Raw genomic sequence first — 24,479 nt, 5'->3', positions numbered from 1 at the left:
GGGGGCAAACGAGCAAACGGGTCACCTGATGGAAAGCAACTTCCGTCGCCCATGGACACTTGCAGCACCAGAAGAGCTGCAGGTGCGTTGCCGGCCTTTTAAGAGGGAATCGAGTAATAGGGTAGGGTAGGGAAGGGAATAGGGGAGGGTAGGGAAGGGAATAGGGTAGGGGATTGGGCCTCCGGTAAACTCACTAACCCGGCAAAACACAGCGCTTACGAAGATTTGTATGGGCAAGCTTCCTAGCGTCACGAGTTTTCCTACTTAAAACTGAAAAAAAAATTGGTCTTTCAGTGCTGCTACTTTCACAGTGAACTCTTTATTTTCACAGTGGACTCTCTACAAGGAACACATACTCGTGACCCTAAAGTATTATCATTTATCACTTAGTTTTGTTACACTTTGTAGACAAAATGGTGGATTTCCTTTGCCTATCTGTCATTTCGTCTACTCTTCCGTGGAAAGAAACGGTTTCTTTGGTAACCATGCTAAAGGCCTGTTTCACCACTTTCTGATAAAGTGCCGAATAGGCTATTCATAATTTTTTTGACAGATTCTCCATACTTGATCTGTCAAGTTAATTGGTGGCCTAATCGTCACTTAACAGGAAGTGGTGAAACAGGCCCTAAGTCAGCAGAAATAGTAGATACTAGATACCCTAGCCGACAAGTTTTCTTTTTCGCTTCTTTATTCTAACGCACGCAAGTCGCATACAGTCTCGGTATAATAATTCTGAACAGCTCGTGTGCTGGAAAAGCTTGTGACCTAGGTCTTAGGCTTATGAACGCTAACAGCTGATCTGATGTTTTATTTGTTAGTATTCCACTAGATTGTTTTAAATATTTTACACTAATGGTCTTACAGCAGCAGATTTTGAGGTTTTTATGAAAATTGTTTATGTAAGTAATCTAAATAATAACTATTATTATTATTATGTGTATTGTATATTTTAATAGTTTGGTTATGGAAGAACAAAAAATATGAATATAAAAATTGTTTATTACATTAGTAGTAGTAGGAACTAGGAATAGTAAGTTTTAGTCTTATCTCTAGGTACGATTAAAAAGTGGTTGTATTTGTATCTAAAATGCAGTACAAATATTTACAAAATATTTTTTACCTTTACCCTACGAATAAAAGCTAAGGAAAAGTAACTCCGTCAAAAAACATGCTCCACAATACTTGTCAAAAAAGTGTACCTTAGGTACACATTTCAATACATTTGCAATATTTAGATGACCTTGAGCGGTACTAGGTTACATGACAGATCAAAAGGAACCAAATTTAAAACGGTAATAGTATGGGAGTTACGATTCCTTAGTTTTTATTATTCGTAGCCTTTACCTTACAAATACAAAATAAAATACATATGAAGTCAACCAATCTGTCAAGTCTTTTAAACGTTAAAAAAGATACAATGAGGCTTCTCAGACGAACGGCACTTGTCGCACTAATTGTCGACGCGTGCCATCGACAATTAGTGCGGTTCGTCTGTAAGAAGCCTTAAAAAACAGAACCTAAAATAACTTGATGATAACATATAGGCCGCGCACATCTTTAAGATTTCTCGGCGAAACTGGAGGGGCAATAGGCGCAATCGCAATCTACAAAATATAATGATCAACAACCCTTATCAAATCTATCAATAGCGTGACCCTAATCCTTTATGTGCCTGAAGTTCCGAACGTTCAAGTGAACGAATTAGCTACAAAACAAAAACAACTTATCTTGTGTATCAAAATATAATATGCATCATAGTGAGATAAGGGGACACTTTTAGAGGGTGCAAATGTTATTTCTAACTCAAAAAATAGTCACCCCTAAAACCCACCCTTATAATTCCAAGTCGATTTTCTTCGACCCCACAGTGATTGAAAATTCTAAAAAAAATCATGCTAGTATATTTATAGATCCTACATACGATGGTAATATTTTCAACTTGCGGACTCACCCCTAAAACTTACCCTTAAAATTCAAAGTCGATTTTCTCCCACACCACAGTGATTGAAAATTCTAAAAAAATTCATGCTAGTATACTTATAGATCCTACATACGATGGTAATATTTTCAACTTGCGGACTCACCCCTAAAACTTACCCTTAAAATTCAAAGTCGATTTTCTCCCACACCACAGTGATTGAAAATTCTAAAAAAATTCATGCTAGTATACTTATAGATCCTACATACGATGGTAATATTTTCAACTTGCGGACTCACCCCTAAAACTTACCCTTAAAATTCAAAGTCGATTTTCTCCCACACCACAGTGATTGAAAATTCTAAAAAAATTCATGCTAGTATACTTATAGATCCTACATACGATGGTAATATTTTCAACTTGCGGACTCACCCCTAAAACTTACCCTTAAAATTCAAAGTCGATTTTCTCCCACACCACAGTGATTGAAAATTCTAAAAAAAATTCATGCTAGTATACTTCTAGATCCTACATACGATGGTAATATTTTCAACTTGCGGACTCACCCCTAAAACTTACCCTTAAAATTCAAAGTCGATTTTCTCCCACACCACAGTGATTGAAAATTCTAAAAAAATTCATGCTAGTATACTTATAGATCCTACATACGATGGTAATATTTTCAACTTGCGGACTCACCCCTAAAACTTACCCTTAAAATTCAAAGTCGATTTTCTACCATACCACAGTGATTGAAAATTCTAAAAAAATTCATGCTAGTATACTTATAGATCCTACATACGATGGTAATATTTTCAACTTGCGGACTCACCCCTAAAACTTACCCTTAAAATTCAAAGTCGATTTTCTACCATACCACAGTGATTGAAAATTCTAAAAAAATTCATGCTAGTATACTTATAGATCCTACATACGATGGTAATATTTTCAACTTGCGGACTCACCCCTAAAAATTACCCTTAAAATTCAAAGTCGATTTTCTCCCACACCACAGTGATTGAAAATTCTAAAAAAATTCATGCTAGTATATTTTAAGATCCTACATACGATGGTAATATTTTCAACTTGCGGACTCACCCCTAAAACTTACCCTTAAAATTCAAAGTCGATTTTCTCCCACACCACAGTGATTGAAAATTCTAAAAAAATTCATGCTAGTATATTTTAAGATCCTACATACGATGGTAATATTTTCAACTTGCGGACTCACCCCTAAAACTTACCCTTAAAATTCAAAGTCGATTTTCTACCATACCACAGTGATTGAAAATTCTAAAAAAATTTATGCTAGTATACTTATAGATCCTACATACGATGGTAATATTTTCAACTTGCGGACTCACCCCTAAAACTTACCCTTAAAATTCAAAGTCGATTTTCTACCATACCACAGTGATTGAAAATTCTAAAAAAATTCATGCTAGTATACTTATAGATCCTACATACGATGGTAATATTTTCAACTTGCGGACTCACCCCTAAAACTTACCCTTAAAATTCAAAGTCGATTTTCTACCATACCACAGTGATTGAAAATTCTAAAAAAATTCATGCTAGTATACTTATAGATCCTACATACGATGGTAATATTTTCAACTTGCGGACTCACCCCTAAAACTTACCCTTAAAATTCAAAGTCGATTTTCTACCATACCACAGTGATTGAAAATTCTAAAAAAAATCATGCTAGTATACTTATAGATCCTACATACGATGGTAATATTTTCAACTTGCGGACTCACCCCTAAAAATTACCCTTAAAATTCAAAGTCGATTTTCTCCCATACCACAGTGATTGAAAATTCTAAAAAAATTCATGCTAGTATACTTATAGATCCTACATACGATGTTAATAAGTTAATAAAATGAAAATATTACCATCGTATGTAGGATCTATAAGTATACTAGCATGAATTTTTTTAGAATTTTCAATCACTGTGGTATGGTAGAAAATCGACTTTGAATTTTAAGGGTAAGTTTTAGGGGTGAGTCCGCAAGTTGAAAATATTACCATCGTATGTAGGATCTATAAGTATACTAGCATGAATTTTTTTAGAATTTTCAATCACTGTAGTGTGGGAGAAAATCGACTTTGAATTTTAAGGGTAATTTTTAGGGGTGAGTCCGCAAGTTGAAAATATTACCATCGTATGTAGGATCTATAAGTATACTAGCATGATTTTTTTTAGAATTTTCAATCACTGTGGTATGGTAGAAAATCGACTTTGAATTTTAAGGGTAAGTTTTAGGGGTGAGTCCGCAAGTTGAAAATATTACCATCGTATGTAGGATGTTAAAATATACTAGCATGAATTTTTTTAGAATTTTCGATCACTGTGGTGTGGGAGAAAATCGACTTTGAATTTTAAGGGTAAGTTTTAGGGGTGAGTCCGCAAGTTGAAAATACTACCATCGTATGTAGGATCTATAAGTATACTAGCATGAATTTTTTTAGAATTTTCAATCACTGTGGTATAGTAGAAAATCGACTTTGAATTTTAAGGGTAAGTTTTAGGGGTGAGTCCGCAAGTTGAAAATATTACCATCGTATGTAGGATCGTAAAATATACTAGCATGAATTTTTTTAGAATTTTCAATCACTGTGGTGTGGGAGAAAATCGACTTTGAATTTTAAGGGTAATTTTTAGGGGTGAGTCCGCAAGTTGAAAATATTACCATCGTATGTAGGATCTTAAAATATACTAGCATGATTTTTTTTAGAATTTTCAATCACTGTGGTATGGTAGAAAATCGACTTTGAATTTTAAGGGTAAGTTTTAGGGGTGAGTCCGCAAGTTGAAAATATTACCATCGTATGTGGGATCTATAAGTATACTAGCATGAATTTTTTTAGAATTTTCAATCACTGTGGTATGGTAGAAAATCGACTTTGAATTTTAAGGGTAAGTTTTAGGGGTGAGTCCGCAAGTTGAAAATATTACCATCGTATGTAGGATCTATAAGTATACTAGCATGAATTTTTTTAGAATTTTCAATCACTGTGGTGTGGGAGAAAATCGACTTTGAATTTTAAGGGTAAGTTTTAGGGGTGAGTCCGCAAGTTGAAAATATTACCATCGTATGTAGGATCTTAAAATATACTAGCATGAATTTTTTTAGAATTTTCAATCACTGTGGTGTGGGAGAAAATCGACTTTGAATTTTAAGGGTAATTTTTAGGGGTGAGTCCGCAAGTTGAAAATATTACCATCGTATGTAGGATCTATAAGTATACTAGCATGAATTTTTTTAGAATTTTCAATCACTGTGGTATGGTAGAAAATCGACTTTGAATTTTAAGGGTAAGTTTTAGGGGTGAGTCCGCAAGTTGAAAATATTACCATCGTATGTAGGATCTATAAATATACTAGCATGAATTTTTTTAGAATTTTCAATCACTGTGGGGTGGAAGAAAATCGACTTGGAATTATAAGGGTGGGTTTTAGGGGTGACTATTTTTTGAGTTAGAAATAACATTTGCACCCTCTAAAAGTGTCCCCTTATCTCACTATGATGCATATTATATTTTGATACACAAGATAAGTTGTTTTTGTTTTGTAGCTAATTCGTTCACTTGAACGTTCGGAACTTCAGGCACATAATCCTTTCGAATTATCTCGTTCGTTACTCGCTTTTCATAAATTATGATTCATCTTCTATTTTTGCCGAGCGAGCTTAGTTTTGCGCGGCCTATACAAGGCGCTCTCATATCCTTTATCAGTTTACTTCTTTATTTATAACTTTACATTTGTAATGGATCATAATATGAAGGAGAGTTGGGGGGAATATCACAAATGATCATTGCAAAGTTATTTGTATTCGAGGAAGTTGCCGCTTCCAAGTTCCTTCTGGTCGTAGAATTCGTTGCTTCTAAATTATTTGTAATGGAGGAGGTCGTTGTTTCTAAATTGTTTTCTTCCTCAGTTTTTGTTTTAGTCGCACGTAACGCACTTCGAAGAAAACTAAAGGCTTCTGGACTAGTGGCAGACTTGTCGGTGGATGTCGTCGCTTCTAAATTATTACAAGTATTGGTGGGTTTCGTTGCGAGTAATATTTTATCTGTAGTCGTGGAAGTCGATGCGTCTGAATACTTTATGTTGGAGGTAGTGTCGTTTAAATTTGCCGTTTTCACGGGGGTCGTTGCGTCATCATCTGAATTTGCGTCTGTATTTGTGGGGTCGTCGAAATTACACGTATTCGTGGAGGTCGTTGCATCTAAATCATCTTGAGCCTTAGATTTTAGTGTATGAAGTTTCGCCGAGTTCGGCAAACAGAATACACTTTGTAGAAAATCGTAGCCTGACGGACTAGTATCGTATAAATTTAAACAAAATTCAATATAGTTTCGATCGTATCTGTTCCCATGACTATGACTTTTCAAATCGGCGTTCGCTTTTACTATCATAGCTAGGTTCTTCGACAGGAATTTGTCGCTTAACTTATGTAAAGTCGCTTTTTGTACCTGTTTACTTCTATCGCAGATTTCATTTGATCTAGCTTGTTTTTTGCACTCTGAAATTTCAGATTTAAACTTTTTCACTAGAGGAGTATCGAGCAAAAGATATTGAGCGGTCTGAGTGTTTTTATTGATTGGGTATATTTTATCTGTTTGCACTGGTTGGCTCCGTGGCGCGGTGTTGCCATCTATAGTTTGGGTCCCGGCGGCTACTCTCGCCAAGGACGGCAAATTAATGATAGGTATCGCTTTGGTCATTAATCTCTTGTTACGTTGACTCACTGCAATATCTTGCTCGTTGAAATGTTCTTCGCAAACTTTGAAGCTCGTATAATTCTTGTCCGTTAAATCTTCCCTGCATATCAGACGAAGCCACTCGTTACGCCTGAAAAAATACTTCAATTGAATGCAATTTAGAAAAGAGATATTTTGGAGGCGGGAAAGAATGTGGGGACAGTCTTATATTATAAAGGAATTTATGCACCACCGAGTTGCGGGCGTCAAAGAGACCAATAATTATTATTCCTAGGTTGGAACTTGGATCCGAAAACGATGACTTTGGAAATATAAAATAATTATTGGACATATACATAATCTTTAATAACAATATTATAGGCAGTGTTGCTATTAAAGAACATTGATTGCGTAGTAATTTCACTAGATTATTACCTTTCAATGTCAGAAGGAAGTTGAAAAAATGACAGATCTGGTTTATTCAAATTCGAATTCAGGCACCCGTACACACAGCAGTATACACGTCCCTTGCATGTGGTGGTCGCCATCATTACAATAATTTACAACGCGGCGACCGACTCCGGTGGCGCGCGGCGCGGTACTAAACAATTTTGTGTCGGGAAGATCGGTGAGCTGGCCTGTAAACGACGCTCATGTGTGCGTGAAACGAGACGGCCGAGTCTCGAGTTCTACATTTGATACCGCATTTATACATTCGCACGAATAGCGAGGCGAATCACGAGGCGAATGACGAACACGAATGTGTAAACAGTGCGCTCGCTATTCGCCTCGCACTTCGCCTCGCTATTCGTGGCATTCGTGTTACTTTTACATTCGCCTGCATTCAGTTGACAGCTAGCGTCCGACCCTACAGGACGTGTACAAAGCTGAACATACATAGTACACTGTACTGAAAATAAGCCTATTTTTAGTACAGTGTATAGTATTATGTTATCATGTTATTATTATAATAATGTTAGTACAATCTTATAAGATTATATTATTTTGTTGTTAAAGTATAATAAGAATTATATTTATTAGTTTCTTAGTAATATTTATGAGCACGTAGCCCGCCGACAAACTACTATGCAGTTTGGCTAATATAATAAGGGAATATATTTTGGTTTTTAATAAATATTATTATTAGTATATTTTAGTATTATTCTTATTATGTAATAAAAATGGAGTGGAGTGAAAGGCGAATTTTAGAATTCCTAGAATTTTACAAAAAGGAAGAGCTCATTTAGAACCCAAAATATCGCTATAATAATTCATTCATATTTTTCATTCAACATTGCTATCATAATATGAACACGTCCTCCATGTTCGTGTGCGAATGTCAAAATGAATCACCCCACGAATGTGTGAACGGTAGTTCGCGACAAAGTTCGCGACAGCATTCGTATACGAATGTTTCGTCGAATCAACGTCGAATGACGAGGCGAATAGCGAACGCGAATGTATAAATGCAGTATGATACATTGTACAATGTGATGTGAGCATGTGACTATTACTATTTAGTAAGGCAAACGTCTGAAGATGTAAAACGTCAAAATTGTTATATAATTTTAATATTACATTTGTTATTTATTTACTTGTCATCTGGTAGCTATATGTAAAAACATAGTACAGTTACCAGTACATAATAATATAATGAGGGGACTGGGGAAGTAAGTCTTCATACAAAGTACAAACGCACCGCGCGCGGCTTTTATCATGTATACAGTGTGCGCCATAGTATTAAGGACCGCGCCACACCGGAATGGCAGCAGCGCGACGAGCACTTTCAGTGTCATATGATTTTAAACTCTATCTTCATTATTGTAATACATTGCGATGTGTGTTCTCCAGCGATACTATGTATTACAAAAATGAAGATATAGTTTAAAATTATATTATGACACTGAAAGTGCTCGCCGCGCCGCTGCCATTCCGGTGTTCCGCGGCCCTTATGGCTTATGAGTTATGCGTCGCCGCACGCATACGTATAAATTTTAAGTTTTAACAAAATCTCATTGTAATTCCAGAATTGCCGCCGCCCGCGCCGTCGCCGGCCGGTTTATTTTATCTTTTTTAGGGTTTCGTACCCAAAGGTGAAAACGGGACACTATTACTGAGACTTCAATGTCTGTCCGTCTGTCTGCCTGCCTCCAGGCTGTAACTCGAGAACCGCTATAAGTAGACGAATGAAATTTTCACAGATTATATATTTCTGGAGCCGCTATGACAATATTAACTTTATTTTGTTTATAGTGTATAACGTATATGTATTTATGGTCTATGTTTTATGACAAGCACTGACATTGTTGTATTAGAAATGGTATGAAAGTATGAAGAGTTTAGAGGTGAATATAAGATATTATACAGTCCAGAGTGTTTTCTTCATATAGTATTTACTAAAAACAAAATATAGTTATTTAATATTTAAGGGGGTACCAACAAACGTAATTGTTTTGGTCTTTTTAGCTCGTAATTCATAATGACAACTTGTAGACACTTGAAATTTTCACAAAATCTAATTTAATATTTAATCTTATATCTTTAAGAGGATTCCACACCGCCGTTTTTCCATACAAACGCTGTCCCCTGTTTCCTCCCTGGATAATGCCGGTAGAGTTATGATTTTTTTCCTGAATATCTATGGCCACTATTAGCATGTCCCTATGTTTTCTTTTTTTTCATAATTTAATTATTAAAAAAGATAAGAACGTCCAAAAACCCAAAAAAATGGCCAGATTTTCCTTTGTGTTCAAACACCCAGAAAACAAAACTGGCTAAAATATACAAAAAAAAAAATAAAACATAGGAACACAGCTCAAGCCTTGCTTTAATTCTTAATGAAAAAATTACTTAAATCGGTTACATTTTGGAGAAGGAATCAGCGGACAACGAATCGAAGATTTTCTGTTCTTTTATTAGAACTTTTGTCGTGTTGTCTCTATCGCGCTCTGCGGTGGGAGACTTGAGATTGGTGAGACAGCAATACATTTTCAAATACTTATTTTCAATGTCTCTCGCCCCTGGTGTATCCTCTTAAACGAGCAAATCTTGTATCTATATATTATATAATTGGAATCTCGGAATCGGCTCCAACGATTTTCATGAAATTTAGTATATAGGGGGTTTTGGGGGCGATAAATCGATCTAGCTAGGAATCATTTTTAGAAAATGTCATTTTATTCGTGTTTTATTGAATACCGAGCAAAGCTCGGTCAAACAGCTAGTAATTATAAATTAATACAATTAAAATAAAATAAAGAATTCAGGGGGGCACACATACAAAAAAAAAAATTCTCTATTTTTGCTCTATTTAACGGTACGGAACCCTTCGTGCGCGAGTCCGACTCGCACTTGGCCAATTTTTTATATTTAAAATAATGCTGCTCTGTATCTTGAATACATTTCTAATGTATTTGATAGGAAAACCATTGTTGAACTTTATTGACTAATAATTGGACTAATAAGAGATGACGTGTTATATTGCTAAAATTGACAACCCTAACAGTAGGCAATTACATCGCGGATTGGGCGGCCCGGCCGGACACACCGGAGATATCCTACTTCACTTTCTTATTTATACTATGTCAAAAACGTGCGCGACTAAACTGCGACGTTGCCAGCTCGCGTTATTTAAAAATCCATACCAATATTAAGAGGATACACCAGGGGCTAGAGAAATGAAAAAAAAGTACGTATAATATCTATAGCTGTCTCCCTTACCTCAAGCCTATAGAGACAACTGCAGAAAATCCAGAAAATCAACGATTCGTTGTCCCCTGATTCCTTCTCCAAAACTTAACCGATTTAAGTAGTTTTTTTCATTAAAGATTAAAAAAAGGATTGAGCTGTGTTCATGTTTTGATTTTTTTGTATAATCTAGCCAAATCTGTTTTCTGGACGTTTGAACACAGCGGAAAATCTGGCCATTTTTTTGGGTATTTGAACGTTCATATCTTATTTAATAATTAAATTATGAAAAAAAAGAAAACATAGGGACATTGTATTAGTGGCCGTAGATATTCAGGAAAAAAATTATAACTCTACTAGCATTATCCAGGGAGGAAACAGGGGACAACGTTTGTATGGAAAAAAGGGCGGTGTGGACTCCTCTTAAAAGTACGAGAGAAAAACCTATCAAGTATACAATATTTGAAATATGCCTTTGAATAAATAATTTTCAAACAAATAATTGAAGCCGAGTTCCTAGGTAAAAACAATATTGTGCCTGTCTGTATGTTTGTCCGACTGAAAATTCAATGGACGCGCTAGTCTACTGATCACTGATCAGTGATCACACAGCAGATGGACCCAGATAACTGCAAAATAAAACTCAGCAAAACTATTTTATTAAGGTTTATTATGTGGATTGAGTATGATTGTAAAAATAAAACATTATGATTGTATTAATTTGAATTTATATTTATTTTTAAATAGTGGTCCACTTTTTCCGTTACCACTTACTTAAATCTAAGTAATTGTAATACTGTAACAAAAAAATGAAAATCAATTGAAAGTTATATCGATTAGAAAATTTAGCTTAGCGTCTACTGTAAAAATTCTTGACAGACTATTGCCGTACGCAGAGAGAGACGAACATTGATCTAATATATAAAATTCTCGTGTCACAGTTTTCGTTGCCATACTCCTCCGAAACGGCTTGACCCGATTCTCATGAAATTTTGTGAGCATATTGAGTAGGTCTGAGAATCGGCCAACATCTATTTTTCATACCAAAAAATATATACAAAACAACGTTTGCCGGGACAGCTAGTTACTTAATAAAATTAATATTTTGGCGTTAAGCTCTATGCATTTTACATTGTCTGTCAAATGTCAATCTCATCATTCAATTTAAGATCAATCATCATTAAATACATATTATAATATCTCTGAGCGAGGCTGTTAGTAACACTTTTTCCTTGTGATCATTTCGGTAAGAATGATTACAATAACACGTGCTTGTGTGATGTGATGTTTCCCTGGTATCAAGTTTACAATTACTAACAGTCTACTTAACAGTAACAAAAAATCTAACCTATTACCTAACATAAAAAATAAAACATCAGATTAACAAAATCCGTCATTTCTTTTAAACGTCCAACTAAAAATACCCAAATACAAGTACACAAGAATGCAAAATCAATAGCTGTGCATATTATATTATATATAATCTGCTTTAGATATTATTTTTCGAAAGTTTATAAGGTACTACAATAAAAATATAATATTATGATGATATAGGCCGCGGGTAACTTTAAGATTTCGGCGAAACTGGAGCGAAATAGGCGCATGTATAGGTACAATAGCAACCAATAACGTGTCTGATCCGACTCTAAATAACGACCCGTCTGATTACTGATCTGTACACCCTTTTCCTACTAGGGCAAACAGAAGTGTTGAAGGCAACAAGAATTATTGCCCTAGTAGGGGGACCTAAAAGTCAAAAACTGTACCATTCCGATCCATTTTATCCGAGCGATCTTTTTAGGTGCGCGCGGTATAAACGTAGCCGTGTTAGAATGTTCTGTTACGCCGTTAGAAGTTTACATGATATTTTCTAATGGATCATAATGCTCTGGTGGAACGGTCGGCGGAATATCACAGATGATCATTGCCACAGAATTATTTGTGTTAGTGGAAGTTTTTGCTTCTAAATTATTTTCTTTTACAGTTTTTGATTTAGCCGCACATAATGCACTTCGTAGACAACTGGAGGCTTCAGGACTAGAGGCAGAATTAATTGTTTCGGTGAAGGCCGTCGTTTTTAAATTACTCGTATTGGTGGCTTGTAATTTATCTGTCGTCGTGGAGGTCGACGCGTCTGCATACTTTGTGTTGGAGGTCATTGCGTCGAAACCACCTGAATTCACGTCAAAATCTTCTAAATTAATCGCGTCTGTTTCGTCGAAATCATCTGAAGTTGCGGCGAAATCGAGTACACCTAAACTTGCGTATAAGGTATGTGTAAAATTATTTGTATTCGTCGAGGTCGTCGTTTGTGAACCAGTCGGTATCTCAGTTTTCAATTTCATTAAAGTCACTGGACTCGGCATAGCTAACGTATCTCGTAAAAAGCAGTAGGCTGCCGGACTAGTGTCGTATAGATTCAGACAAAATTGAATATACTCCTTGTCGCATTTTAAATCGGCGTTCGCTTTTACTACCATAGCAAGTTGCTTCGATAGCAAATTATCGCTTAACTTGCGTAAAATGGCCCTTTGGATCTTCGGATTTTTACTGTTGATTTCATTTAATCTAAGCTGTCTTTGGCACTCTCCGAGTTCACGCTTTAACTTTTTCACGGTAGCAGTACGATACAAAAGAACTTGATTAGTTTGAGTATTTTTATGGATTTTGGACATTTTTTCTGTTTGGACTGTTTCGCTCCGTGGCTCAGCGTAGCTGTTTGTGGTCTGGGTCTCTGCATCTTCTTTTAGCAAGTATGGCAGATTAGTGGTTGGTATTGCTGTGGTTTTCAATCTTTTAACTTGTTGACACGGTAGAATATCTTGTTCGTTAAAATGTTCTTCGCAAACTTTGTAACTTGTGAAATTCTTGTCTGCTAAATCTTCCCGGCACATCATACGAAGCCACTCGTTGCGTCTGAAAAAATATTTATACACATATATATGTATAACTAAACTAAATATAATATGTATTCCCGATTACTTAACGTTATAGTTTATAAACTTCTTTATTGTTTATTTACTTTTAATGTAAAGAAAAGACACAAATTATAGTTTTTTCCTGCGCGGCCAATCCGTAACATACATATTTTAAATTGGTATTATTATCGCCATTCATGTAGACATGTAGTCACGTTAACATAAAAATCAAAACGTATTGAATTACGTAGTTGGAAATTGGAATCATGGATGAATACATGACGAGTGACAAAGTAATTTTACTAACTTATCACCTTTTAAGGTCAGCAGGAAGTTGAAAAAATGACAGATGTGGTTTATTCGCCGTCGTATTCAGGCACCCGTACACACTGCAGTATCTACAATTGTTTGAAGTGGTTGCCATAATTTAATTTATAATTAGCACTATTGCAATTTACAACGCGGCGACCGAACTCGGAGGCGCGCGGCGTGGTACTGAACAATTTTGTGTCGGGAAGATCGGTGAGCGGGCGTATAGACGACGTTCATGTGTGCGTGAAACGAGACGGCCACACAGAAACGGTAATACTGTGGTAATACTATCTATTCATTCAGTACTTTGTCTCGCCCGTTTCTTCAAAATAAAATGCCTACCGCGCGGTACGTATATACAATGGGGCTGTGACAATTCTAGCTATATCCTAGTTTGTGTTTCTATTTAGTTTTGTGATTGAAAATAAACTTTTTTTATATAAGCAAATAAATAATAATATAATTATTATACTTTGGTTATTGAATAAAAAATAAAAATGCTGTTTTTAGGATTCTGACTTCCGTACCCAAAGGGTGAAAACTGAAAACCTATTCATGACAATTCGTTGTCTGTCCGTCTGTCTGTCTCCAGGCTGTATTTCAAGAACCGCTATAGCTAGAGTTCTGAAATTTTCACAGATTGTGTATATTGATTGCCCCTATAACAACAAATACTAAAAACAAAATAAAATTTATATTTAAAGGAGGCCACCATACAACAAACGTGATTTTTTGGCCTTTTTTGCTCGATATCAATAATAGCAACAGGTAGGCACTTGATATTTTCACAAAGCCCTTAATTATATGTCTACTTTAATATTTAAGAATAATAATAAAATAAAAAAAAATTAAGGGGGCTCCCATACAAAAAACAAAGTTTTTGGCCTATTTTTGCTCTATAACGGTACAGAACACTTCGTGCGCGAGTCCACTCGCACTTGGCCGATTTTTTGATCGATAGATTAAGTAGGTATAGTGGGCGCTTCGACCAATAATAATTGTAATTTGTATGGATGATGATGGAGAATTTTGAACTCTCGAGTTACGTTGTAAGTATATTTTAACTAAAATAACATTAACTGCGACCCTACACTAGACTTTTATTTCGGTTGAGAATAATTATGAATTATGATTTATGAGATCGAGGTATACGGTATACGGTATACCGTATAGGACTTACTAAGATACGCACATAAAATTATCAAGAAATACATAATTATTTAAGCTCCATATAAGACGGTAGGTCCAAAATCACGTCCTATGGAGAACACACACAGAACAGATAAACAGCTTTTGGGTGGTACTTATTACTTATAAGTCATATTATACGTATACGTATACATTTTATATTTTTTAGTCTGTCTGTGAGTCTCCAGGCTGTAACTCAAGAACCGCTATACTTAGCTAGATTTCTGAAATTTTCACAGTTTGTGTATATCTGTTGCCGCTATAACAATGGTACGGAGCCCTTCGTGCGCGAGTTTAACTCGCACTTGGCCGATGTTTATCTTAGTAAAAGCACAGAGTACATAAGGACAAGACGTAATAATAATTATTCAGCAAGTTGTGTTTTGAATAAAACGTGACGTTGCCAGCTCGCGTCTGCTTTATTATACATTATGTTACTGTAAAACCTCGAACTACAGTAAATCCTAAGATTTTCTAGTAAAACCTAAGATCTACCAATTCCTAATGGTAAATGTCCGAAAAGGTTTGCGATACGAACTTTTACCACCATAATATTTTATGTAGTTGGTTAGGATTTACGTTAATGGCATGGTATGCCGTAGCCCGTATATTGAAAAAAAAACGGTCAAGTGGGAGTCAGACTCGCGCACGAGGGGTCCGTACCTTTATAGAGCAAAAGAGCAAAAACAGGCTACAAATTGTGTTTTTGGTATGGAAGACCCCCATAATATCTTTATTTTATTTTAATATCTTTATAAATTATTAAAGTGGTATTAACCGTGGGAGAGCCATGCTTTGGCACGAATGGGCCGGCTCGACCGGAGAAATACCACGGGCTCACAGAAAACCGGCGTGAAACAGTTGCGCGCTGTGTTTGGCTTTTTTATTATTTTATATGAAAGTAGACTTAACCCTTAATTGGTCGCATGGGGTCAGATTACTTTCAAACCGAAAAAAAAATGTGCTAGAGTTCCAGGAATACAACGACGCTTTTGTTAGTTTCCTAACTCCTATTGAGGTATCCTAATAAGTGGTAGCCGTTTAGCTGACGATGGTGCATGTGTCGCTACTCACTTGGGCGCTGACCCCATGCGACCACTTCCGTGACTTTTTTTGTCACAAGACAAGTTTCCATTTTTGTAATATTATGTTTAATTGTTAGATTATTTTTGATATAATTTAGAATGATTTATAAATATATGAGTATGTCATTCTATTGACAACCTTATTTTATATAATTGCTCTGTAAAAATTTCAATATAGGTCAATATAGTGAAATACATTGGCGGCTGGAAGGTTTCTGAAGACAAAAGAGATTTTTCGGGCCTATAGCCTCCAAACTTTAAAACTATGTACCGATTTGTGACGGGCATGAATCGATAGACAAGATTTAAGAGCCTAAAGATGCCTAAAATAATCCCTGACCACTGGATTAGTTTTAGTATTAGCTTAGGACAGCACCAAAGGAAGTAGGTCTACTTCCTTTGGTGCTGCAAAAAAAATGGGGCAGGCGGGGCGGCTGCCCCCCCCCCCCCCCCCTGGATTATGTTGACGTCCCTACTAAGTATATTATCTAGTACTTTTATCTATAAAAATAACGAATTTTTGCCATTTGTTTGCAATACAACTAAAAATTATTAACTTTTTATTTTTTATAAACACCTAGCTAATAAAAAATCTGATTTGCTCCCCCCCCTAACCCAGAATCTGCGTAATTTGCCCCCCCCCCCCCCTGGCCCAGAACCTGGGTAATTTGCCCCCTCCTGGCCAAGAACCTGGGTACGCCCATGGGCTTAGTCGTCCATAAACCGGAAATTGTTTAGGATTTTATTGTTCAAGTTATTCAAATATCTTAAAAAAATCAAGATATTTTTAAGTTGTTAATGTCTTAATTATCAGATACTGTTATTTTATTTTCTTACTTCATCACGCCTATGTGAAAATCACTAACTTAAGAAAAATGATAATTGTTTTAAGACGTCTGATATTGCGCTTTTAAAATCAATGTTTAATAAAGAAATAACAAGAAAATTACTCGCATTTAAAGCTTTTAATCAAAAATATTAGAAAAATTTCATAAAATCCGGATTATCCGGATAATCCGGATTTGAGCTTGTCAAAATCCGAAAATCCGTTACAAAAATTTTTATAAAAGGAAAACGTAGAAGCATAGTTTTCACTAGAGGCAATAATATAGTGAAAAATCGTTGAAATCGGATAAGTTTTAGGGGTAGCAAAACGTTATGGCTTTTTGTATAGAGATGGACCCGGTAGTCGATCCTCTTAAAGTCTCTACACTTATGTGTAGAGAGTAGAGACTCTAAACAGTGAGTCTCTAACCTAACCTTATGGTTATAAATAATTTTTAGTTTTTACATGGCCACAACTTCCCAAAGTTCTTCTTCCATGCATGTATGAGTTAGCTGAGGGAATAAAATAAAAAGAAAATAAAATCGAGTACGTATAGACAATGTCACATTAGTGATTAGATGTAGAAGGTATATTTATTTTATTACCTACCTTCTACACTCTTTGAAGTATATTTTGTGTTACTTCAAACGGTGTTTTTCTTTTAATCACGCAATCTAAAATACCTTATTGCCTATTAATAGACATGCAAAATGCTGCAAAATACATAAACAAAAAATAAAAAATAGCAATATCTTCCATTTAGCCATCAAATCTTAAGTTGAAATATATAAGTACAGAATTATTTCATTTATTATGGCTGAAATTCTGAGCTACACCTGTATCTGTTCGCTCTGGGTTTTTTTTTCATACATTTGATAGCATTGTCCTTTATTATTAGGTATTTAAAATACATTAAGTATGGTAAGTACTTATTATTTTACAATCATGAGGAACAATTTTTCGGATTCGGATTACTGCATACGGCATACCGCATACCCCACCTAGTACAGCATAGTGAGATTAGTCACCTAGTACACGGAGGGTTAAAATCTCGTTAGGGATTAGGGAATAGAGAAATTTCACGCAACAATATTATGCAGGTGGAGTGAGGAGGGAAGGCCGTGTCTGCTGAGTGCTGACTGCTGACGGATGAGCATTTTTGGAATTCCAATTTTAAATTATACTCGTGTAGGTGAGGGCGGTATTGATGTAGGTGTATGCAGTGCGACGTTGCCGTTCCGTGCGGACCGCTATGCGGTGTTGCCGCCTGCCGACTCGAGTTCGACCCACTTACGCGAGTCGGCAGGGCGCACGGCCTTTTTCACTCTGCCAAATGACCAGTTTGTTTATAGTTCAAATAGAATACGACCCCCGGGTCAGATTTGTACATTACGGCCTCGTCGTGAAAGGAATTTAAATACAAGACGTGCAGCCGGAACCCCATCAGTTTTCAACTTTTAACATTGTGCTTGTAGCTCTTACTAGTTACTACTTACTAGTGTTACTACTAACTACATATTACTTGTGTACCGAAGTTACTTATACTTACCAGGATTCGAAATAAATCCTAATCCAACTTTAGTACAGCCACGTACAGCTTTAATTCAGTCGAATCCATCAAACGGTACAAATAAATTCTCATAATAATCAGTGCTTACGTGAAACAAGCTTCAAACGATTCATAGTGAAAAACTAAAAAATTTACTAGAGCCCACTGAGGTAGTAAGTACTACGTAGTACATACTATGTCAGTGCTAGAGCCTTTAGATTTAGGTACTTATACTTAAAAAATTTTTGACGTCGTGGCAGTGGGCCATGCCCGTGGCCCGTGGCATCTCGTAAGTCGTGGGGTGCATGCGGCATACCGCGCATCACATGACACATCAGTCATCAAGTGGACGGCTTCTGTGTAGTGTTTTGTACATTACATACTTGTATTGTAATTTGCACCATCGAAGAAATTGATTCAGAGGCTGCAGTAGTGGTGACTGGTGGCGGACTTACGTCATTTGGTCGGGCAGCGGGCTATATCAATTAATAATAATAAGAATTTTTAGTCGTGATCTGTCGGCTGGTTTGACAAAACGCGACCAAAAGGAGGTCCCCCATCGGCTCGGCCTATGAATTAAGTAGTGATAGTACTTAGGCATTGGTCATTGCGTCGATGATTCCCTGTCTTCTTCTTAGCGCAAATATACAATGCAGTACGTTCAGTCCGTACTCCGTCCACAATGCGCATCCGGTGTATTGTCAGATCTGCATGATGCATCTTCATGCTCCCTCGCATATGATACGGGAAATGGGAATACCAACATCATCAGGTGATACACCCCGCGTTCTAAAATGCACCTAACTACCGTGTAATAGGAATTAAATTGACGTGAAACGAGTTTATTAGATGCATGCAAATACAATGCGCTTAGTAAGTTAGTACAATGACCTCCAGGTACGTATTTCTTATTAATTAGTTAATAATAACTTATTATTAACTAGCGACCCGCCCTGGCGTCGCACGGGTGTAAAATATATAGCCACTGAAAAAAAAATCGATAGCCTATGATCCTTCACGTGGTCTACTTCTTATTTGTACCAAATAACATAAAAATTGTTCCAGTGGTTAAGGTTAACATTACACGATTTTGATTCCCAATAGCTTTGTCCAGACTGTGCCTTTTTCTGTTCATCAAGGGCATGCGTTATAACTTATAGCGCAGTCAACAGCGAACGTAAGGCATCATGCCCGCGAGTCAATACAACTAAAGATAAGATAAAAATAGTTTACAACTTCCAAGCGCAATTTTCCTCGTTTTTTTTGACAGTTGAAATATTCCCAAAGTTTCGGAATATTTCGGAATAATATTCGACGGGAACGGGGAATGATTCGGAATTTTTCCCGCCAGCATATTCTATAAGTACCTACCCGCGACGCAGCCCGCGAGTCGCGACGCATGCCCTCTGACGGCTGACCGTATCCAAAATTTTCGCTTTGTTATTAAAAATGACAACTTTCGCGTTGCGTTCGTTGACGCATTTAATTATTGAATGCGCCAAAACGAAAGTTGAATGAAAGAAGATGACGGAAATTGTCAAGACTCAAGACGAAAGCGCATAGTGTGACTGTGGACAATGGACATAGCTAAAGACTTACTCGTAAATCGTAATTATTCTGGTAGGTACTTAATATGAAGTAGGAAACGAGATTCTATTAAAAAGAATCGCATATTTTGCCATTGCATGATGCATCTCTGTAAACAGCACATGCCCGAAGCCTCTACGTAGCTTCTTGTACTTATATTATTTTCAAAGAGAATTAGGTATTTACTATCCCCTCTAAATATGTATTTTAAGTAATTCTGATGATTAAGAATTCAGATAAGTGGATAAGGCTTGGTATTTCTAAATCAAGGCGGTGACGTCACGAGTAACCGTACTTTGTTTATTGTTAAATAACAAAAACAGATAACACAAGAATCCGGTGATAATTTTACGCGTGCGACGTTGCCAGTCCGCGCGCCGGCTGTTGCCGCCCCGCGCCATTTGCAATTCAGAGCGTTACGCCATACTATCTCAAAATAAAAACATTGTTTTGTAAATTACCTACCTACCTACGTATTTACTGATAAGTGATAACAATCACATGGCTGTCGGCTGTTGCTAATGAAATCGGTCGCGCACCGATACGTCCGAACACTTGAACTTGAAATGTTTTGCTTTAAATAATAATGTGGACCAGTACGAACTATATTTAGCTTTGAAACTCCCGAATGCAGATATAATGTACCTACTTATTTATATTCTAACCTAAATAATGTTGTCACTATGTGAAGTTAATTAAATAGGTCTGTGTTTCTTCTTTCTGAATCAAAATAAATACGTACCAAAGGGTAAAAACGGGATCCTATAACTTACTATGTCTGTCTGTCTCCAGGCTGTATCTCAAGAGCCGCTATATTATATCTAGACTTTTGAATTCTTTTGCAACTATAACAATAATTAACAACAAATACTTAAGTACTATTTAAAACAAAATATTAAGTAAGTAAGTACTTATTAATATTTAAGTGGGGCTCTCGTAAAAAAAAAAAACAAAACGTTTTTGGTGATCTTTGGCTTAATTTTGCTTTATAACGGTACGGAAGTTTACGGAACCCTTCGTGTGCGAGTCCAACTCGCACTTGATCGATTTTTTTATTGTTTCGATTAAAAATGAAATTACATCCTAGAAAGTCCAAAGCTGCGTCGAGTGTTATTACCACCGTTCCACGTTACTTCCACCGTTTACGTTCTTGTCTGATGGTGTCACGAATTTATTCACGCCGCGCCGCGTCGCGCAGGCGCGCTGTAACTACAACCGTACAAGTACAACCGGTTAGCGAGAGCGTTTTATTGGTCAAATTTCTCGAAAATTCCATTTGGAAGGATGTTTATTGTTTTGGTCCTCAAAAGATTCCCAATATGGATTTGTTTGGGAGTTGCGTGTGATACATCATACAGGTAACAGGATATGTACCTACATAGTTTTTTTGGCAACAACACCGGTTTTACATCTTTAGAAATTAGAAGTGCTTCGCCAATAATGCCATAGGATTTTCAAGGAAATTTGAAGAGGACTTAATTGCTGTTTGAATTTAAATTTTTATAAAATAGGCGTGGCGTCGAAGATCAAGGATTTACATTATGTGATAAAGGCCAAGGTCAATGTCGTGTTCGTGAACCAACGACCAAAGTCCATGTGCGAAATGTTACAGTGTGATCACTAATTTGAATACTTACCTAATAATACCTATTTATTACGAGCTTTTGCCCGCGGCTTCGCTCGCGTTAAGAAGTATTATTATATACAAACTTTCAACCCCTATTTTAATCCTTTGGGGTTGGAATTTATCAAAATCTTTTCTTAGCGGATGCTTACGTCGTAACATCTACCTGCATGCCAAATTTCAGCCCGATCCGTCCCGTAGTTTGGGCTGTGCGTTGATAGATCACTATGTCAGCCAGTCACCTTTGAGTTTTATATATATTTAAAAAAAAAAACAAGCCACAGGCTACAGCCCAGAAATGAGGACGTTTATCAATTTTGGTGATGATAATAATATCCTGCACTCGGATACATCTTAATATTTTTATTGGCCCGGTGATCGCGATGCGGCGATCTCAGAGTTGGGAGGGAAAGGGTTTCAGAGGGAGAGGTCTGGTCTATCGCCAGCGTGCTGCTCGCAAGGGGTCGGGTTACCGGCCGACCACTGCACCGGACGTATACACTTTCACGAAGCCCCGCGGCCCGCAACTATATCTGACAGCAAACAGCTCCCGGAGCCGATTACGCTCGCTCGACGGTGTTATTGCACGAGAAATAACTCTTACGCTAGTTTATTATAAAATAAACCCTGGGTTAAATGTTCTTACTGTAGTTTTTCTTAAATTTAAGGGTTAACATTAACCCAGACTGACGCAAGTTGGCTTTAGCCCTTAGACTTTAAAGTAAATGAGTTAGAACTGCAAGCCAATTGCACTGGACGCTGATTTTATTTGTTATATAAGGTACGTTTCGAAGTTAATAATTGATGACAGAAAAGTTTTTAACACCTCTTCAATGAAAGTTCTGCGCCTTGACCAGTGACCACACTTATCGATCCCTTTCAGTTATCAAGGTGAACTATGCCGAATTTGTCGCCAATAATAAGAATAATGGCCACCAAGTACCGATTTGGACGTAAATTTTACTTTGCAGTTGGATTGTATAATGTTGAACGTAATGGCGCTAACGTATGCATATTTCATGAGTCTGACAGAGTTAAATTTAACGGTCGTTATAGTTTATGGCTTATGTACGATGCCGTTACTGCTCGCGTGCGTTTTATGTGTTTAGAAATGGTTTAGATATCCATAGTATTACACCTTTAGCTTATATACAACTAAAAAATATTATCAAATAGACAAATTAGTAAAATATGATTATTTTACAATATTTTACTATAATAGTATTCTTCAGTTGACAACCCTAGTACTTTATTGTTAGGGGTAGCTAGCACGTGCGTCGCTCAGCAAATAAGACAATCTAGTCTCTTTGTAATTGTGTGCGTTCATATTCATCAAGATTCAAGCCCCATAATTATGATCACATGTGAGTTGTGACCGATCGTTTTTCCACGATCAACGGGTTAAGGTTTATTTCTTCTCGCTACGAACACTTACAATGTTCGATCGACTGTTGACGACTAGGACTAACTCCGAAATGGGTGTCGGCAGTCGCACTGCCAACTGACTGAGCAGCACCCGGCAAGCAATAGGTATTTCGCATTTATCGTAGGTAAGTATAAGGTACATCTAGAAATCGTTGGACTTAAACCTAACTAACCACAGGCCACGGCACTGAATAAGAGCTCAGCTGTTTGCTGCTCATGAAAACGAATTGTTCGGAATCCTCATCAGACATCACCTTGATGAGTGGCAGTCTTCCACCGTGCGTTTTTCGGTAACTCTCTGCCACCCTGCCACGCACTGTAAAACTCTGGAACGAACTGTCGCCAGCTGTATTTCTGGAGTCTGGACCAATAGGCAAACCTTCAAGAAGAGAGTGTTTCTGTTAAAAGGCTGGCAGTTGGCAATTACGTACCTGCAGGCTGCAACTCTTCTGATGTTGCGACTTGCGAGTGTGCATCGATGAAAAAACATAGCTTCAATAAACTTTTTTGCAATAAAAGAAATAGAGATCTAGTAGAATTGTGTACATAAGTAGGTACTATTTTGTGGCAGATTTGGCATTAAGTTTTAGGTATTCAACGACAGGCTTTTGTTAGGACGCAGGTTACTCGTATATTGATTTTTGGTCTAAAAATAGAAATCGGGTATTCATGGTGTATAATCAATGAAGTAATCAAGTATACTTAATTTGTATATTTACATAGATGATTTATTGCTCTCGAGACTCGTTCGCAAATTGATCATTGTTGGGAATTGAGATATGTACAGAATTGAGAACAGCGAGGTAAATGATCAGGCAGTGGGAAGTAGGTTACAGTGCAGTGTTCTGTTAGAACTTGGAGGGTGGCCGGTTGCTAAATGGTAACCCATCTCCGATGACAGCGGTGTGAGGTGTCTGTCGCCATTTCTTTATCTCGCAAACTATTGTGGGTGATATTTCAATGAATGATATTGTGTTCACGATCCGAGCGCACCGAACGGCAACGTGGCGCCCGCACGGGGCGGCAACGTCGCGCAATCACAAGAGCAACACGCGGAGCGGCAACGTCGCAGTTCGCACACTGATTCAGCAATACGCGGCCGGCGGCATACGATGCAAAACAGTAAACACATTCAGGATTCGTTCGAACGCGATTACATCATTCTTATCGTGTTTTTTTTTCTAGGAAATACTATATATCGTTTGCTGTCTGCGAGCATTTTTAATTTATAGCGAGTAAACGTAATGAGGCTTCGATCACTAATATACAAGATACACAGTCCGCGGCAAAAAACGACCTCACTAAAAGAGCACCAAACGCAACATTCTGGTGGACTTTCGATTTAGTTAGTGCTCGAACGCTCCGCTGGGAAACATGTCCCAATGCTCGTTCAACAATTGTAAAAATCATACGTTTTAAACGTAATGAGGCTTCGATCACTAATATACAAGATACACAGTCCGCGGCAAAAAACGACCTCACTAAAAGAGCACCAAACGCAACATTCTGGTGGACTTTCGATTTAGTTAGTGCTCGAACGCTCCGCTGGGAAACATGTCCCAATGCTCGTTCAACAATTGTAAAAATCATACGTTTAAAACGCAAAAAAAGGATGGAATTTCATATTTCCGGTAAGTATTAATTTTATC

The 24,479-nt window shown here is 36.9% G+C and overlaps 2 protein-coding genes and 1 long non-coding RNA gene across 4 annotated transcripts in view; 2 read left to right on the top strand and 1 right to left on the bottom strand.

The window, feature by feature from the left end:
- LOC121728239 overlaps positions 1-24,479 on the top strand; it is a 157,806-nt gene that overhangs the window by 50,616 nt on the left and 82,711 nt on the right. The window lies entirely within an intron of this gene.
- On the top strand, positions 408-10,701 carry LOC121728356. Its single transcript, XR_006035785.1, has 3 exons — positions 408-498; positions 7,011-7,015; positions 10,691-10,701. It is a non-coding gene; the product is annotated as an uncharacterized LOC121728356 (long non-coding RNA).
- On the bottom strand, positions 11,820-13,838 carry LOC121728343. 2 transcript variants are annotated; one of them, XM_042116507.1, is made up of 2 exons: positions 13,542-13,838; positions 11,820-13,232 (listed from the first exon to the last, which is right to left on the bottom strand). In XM_042116507.1, the coding sequence occupies exon 2, from the start codon at positions 13,211-13,213 to the stop codon at positions 12,173-12,175; it is 1,041 nt and encodes a 346-aa protein (XP_041972441.1). In that variant the 5' UTR covers positions 13,214-13,232; positions 13,542-13,838; the 3' UTR covers positions 11,820-12,172. The 2 variants fall into 2 exon arrangements, with proteins under 2 accessions (XP_041972441.1, XP_041972440.1); XM_042116506.1 differs by having other exon boundaries at positions 13,549-13,838.

Source organism: Aricia agestis, chromosome 6, assembly GCF_905147365.1.
Source record: "Aricia agestis chromosome 6, ilAriAges1.1, whole genome shotgun sequence".
Lineage (NCBI taxonomy): Eukaryota > Metazoa > Arthropoda > Insecta > Lepidoptera > Lycaenidae > Aricia > Aricia agestis.
This window is presented reverse-complemented; position numbering and strand designations above follow the sequence as displayed.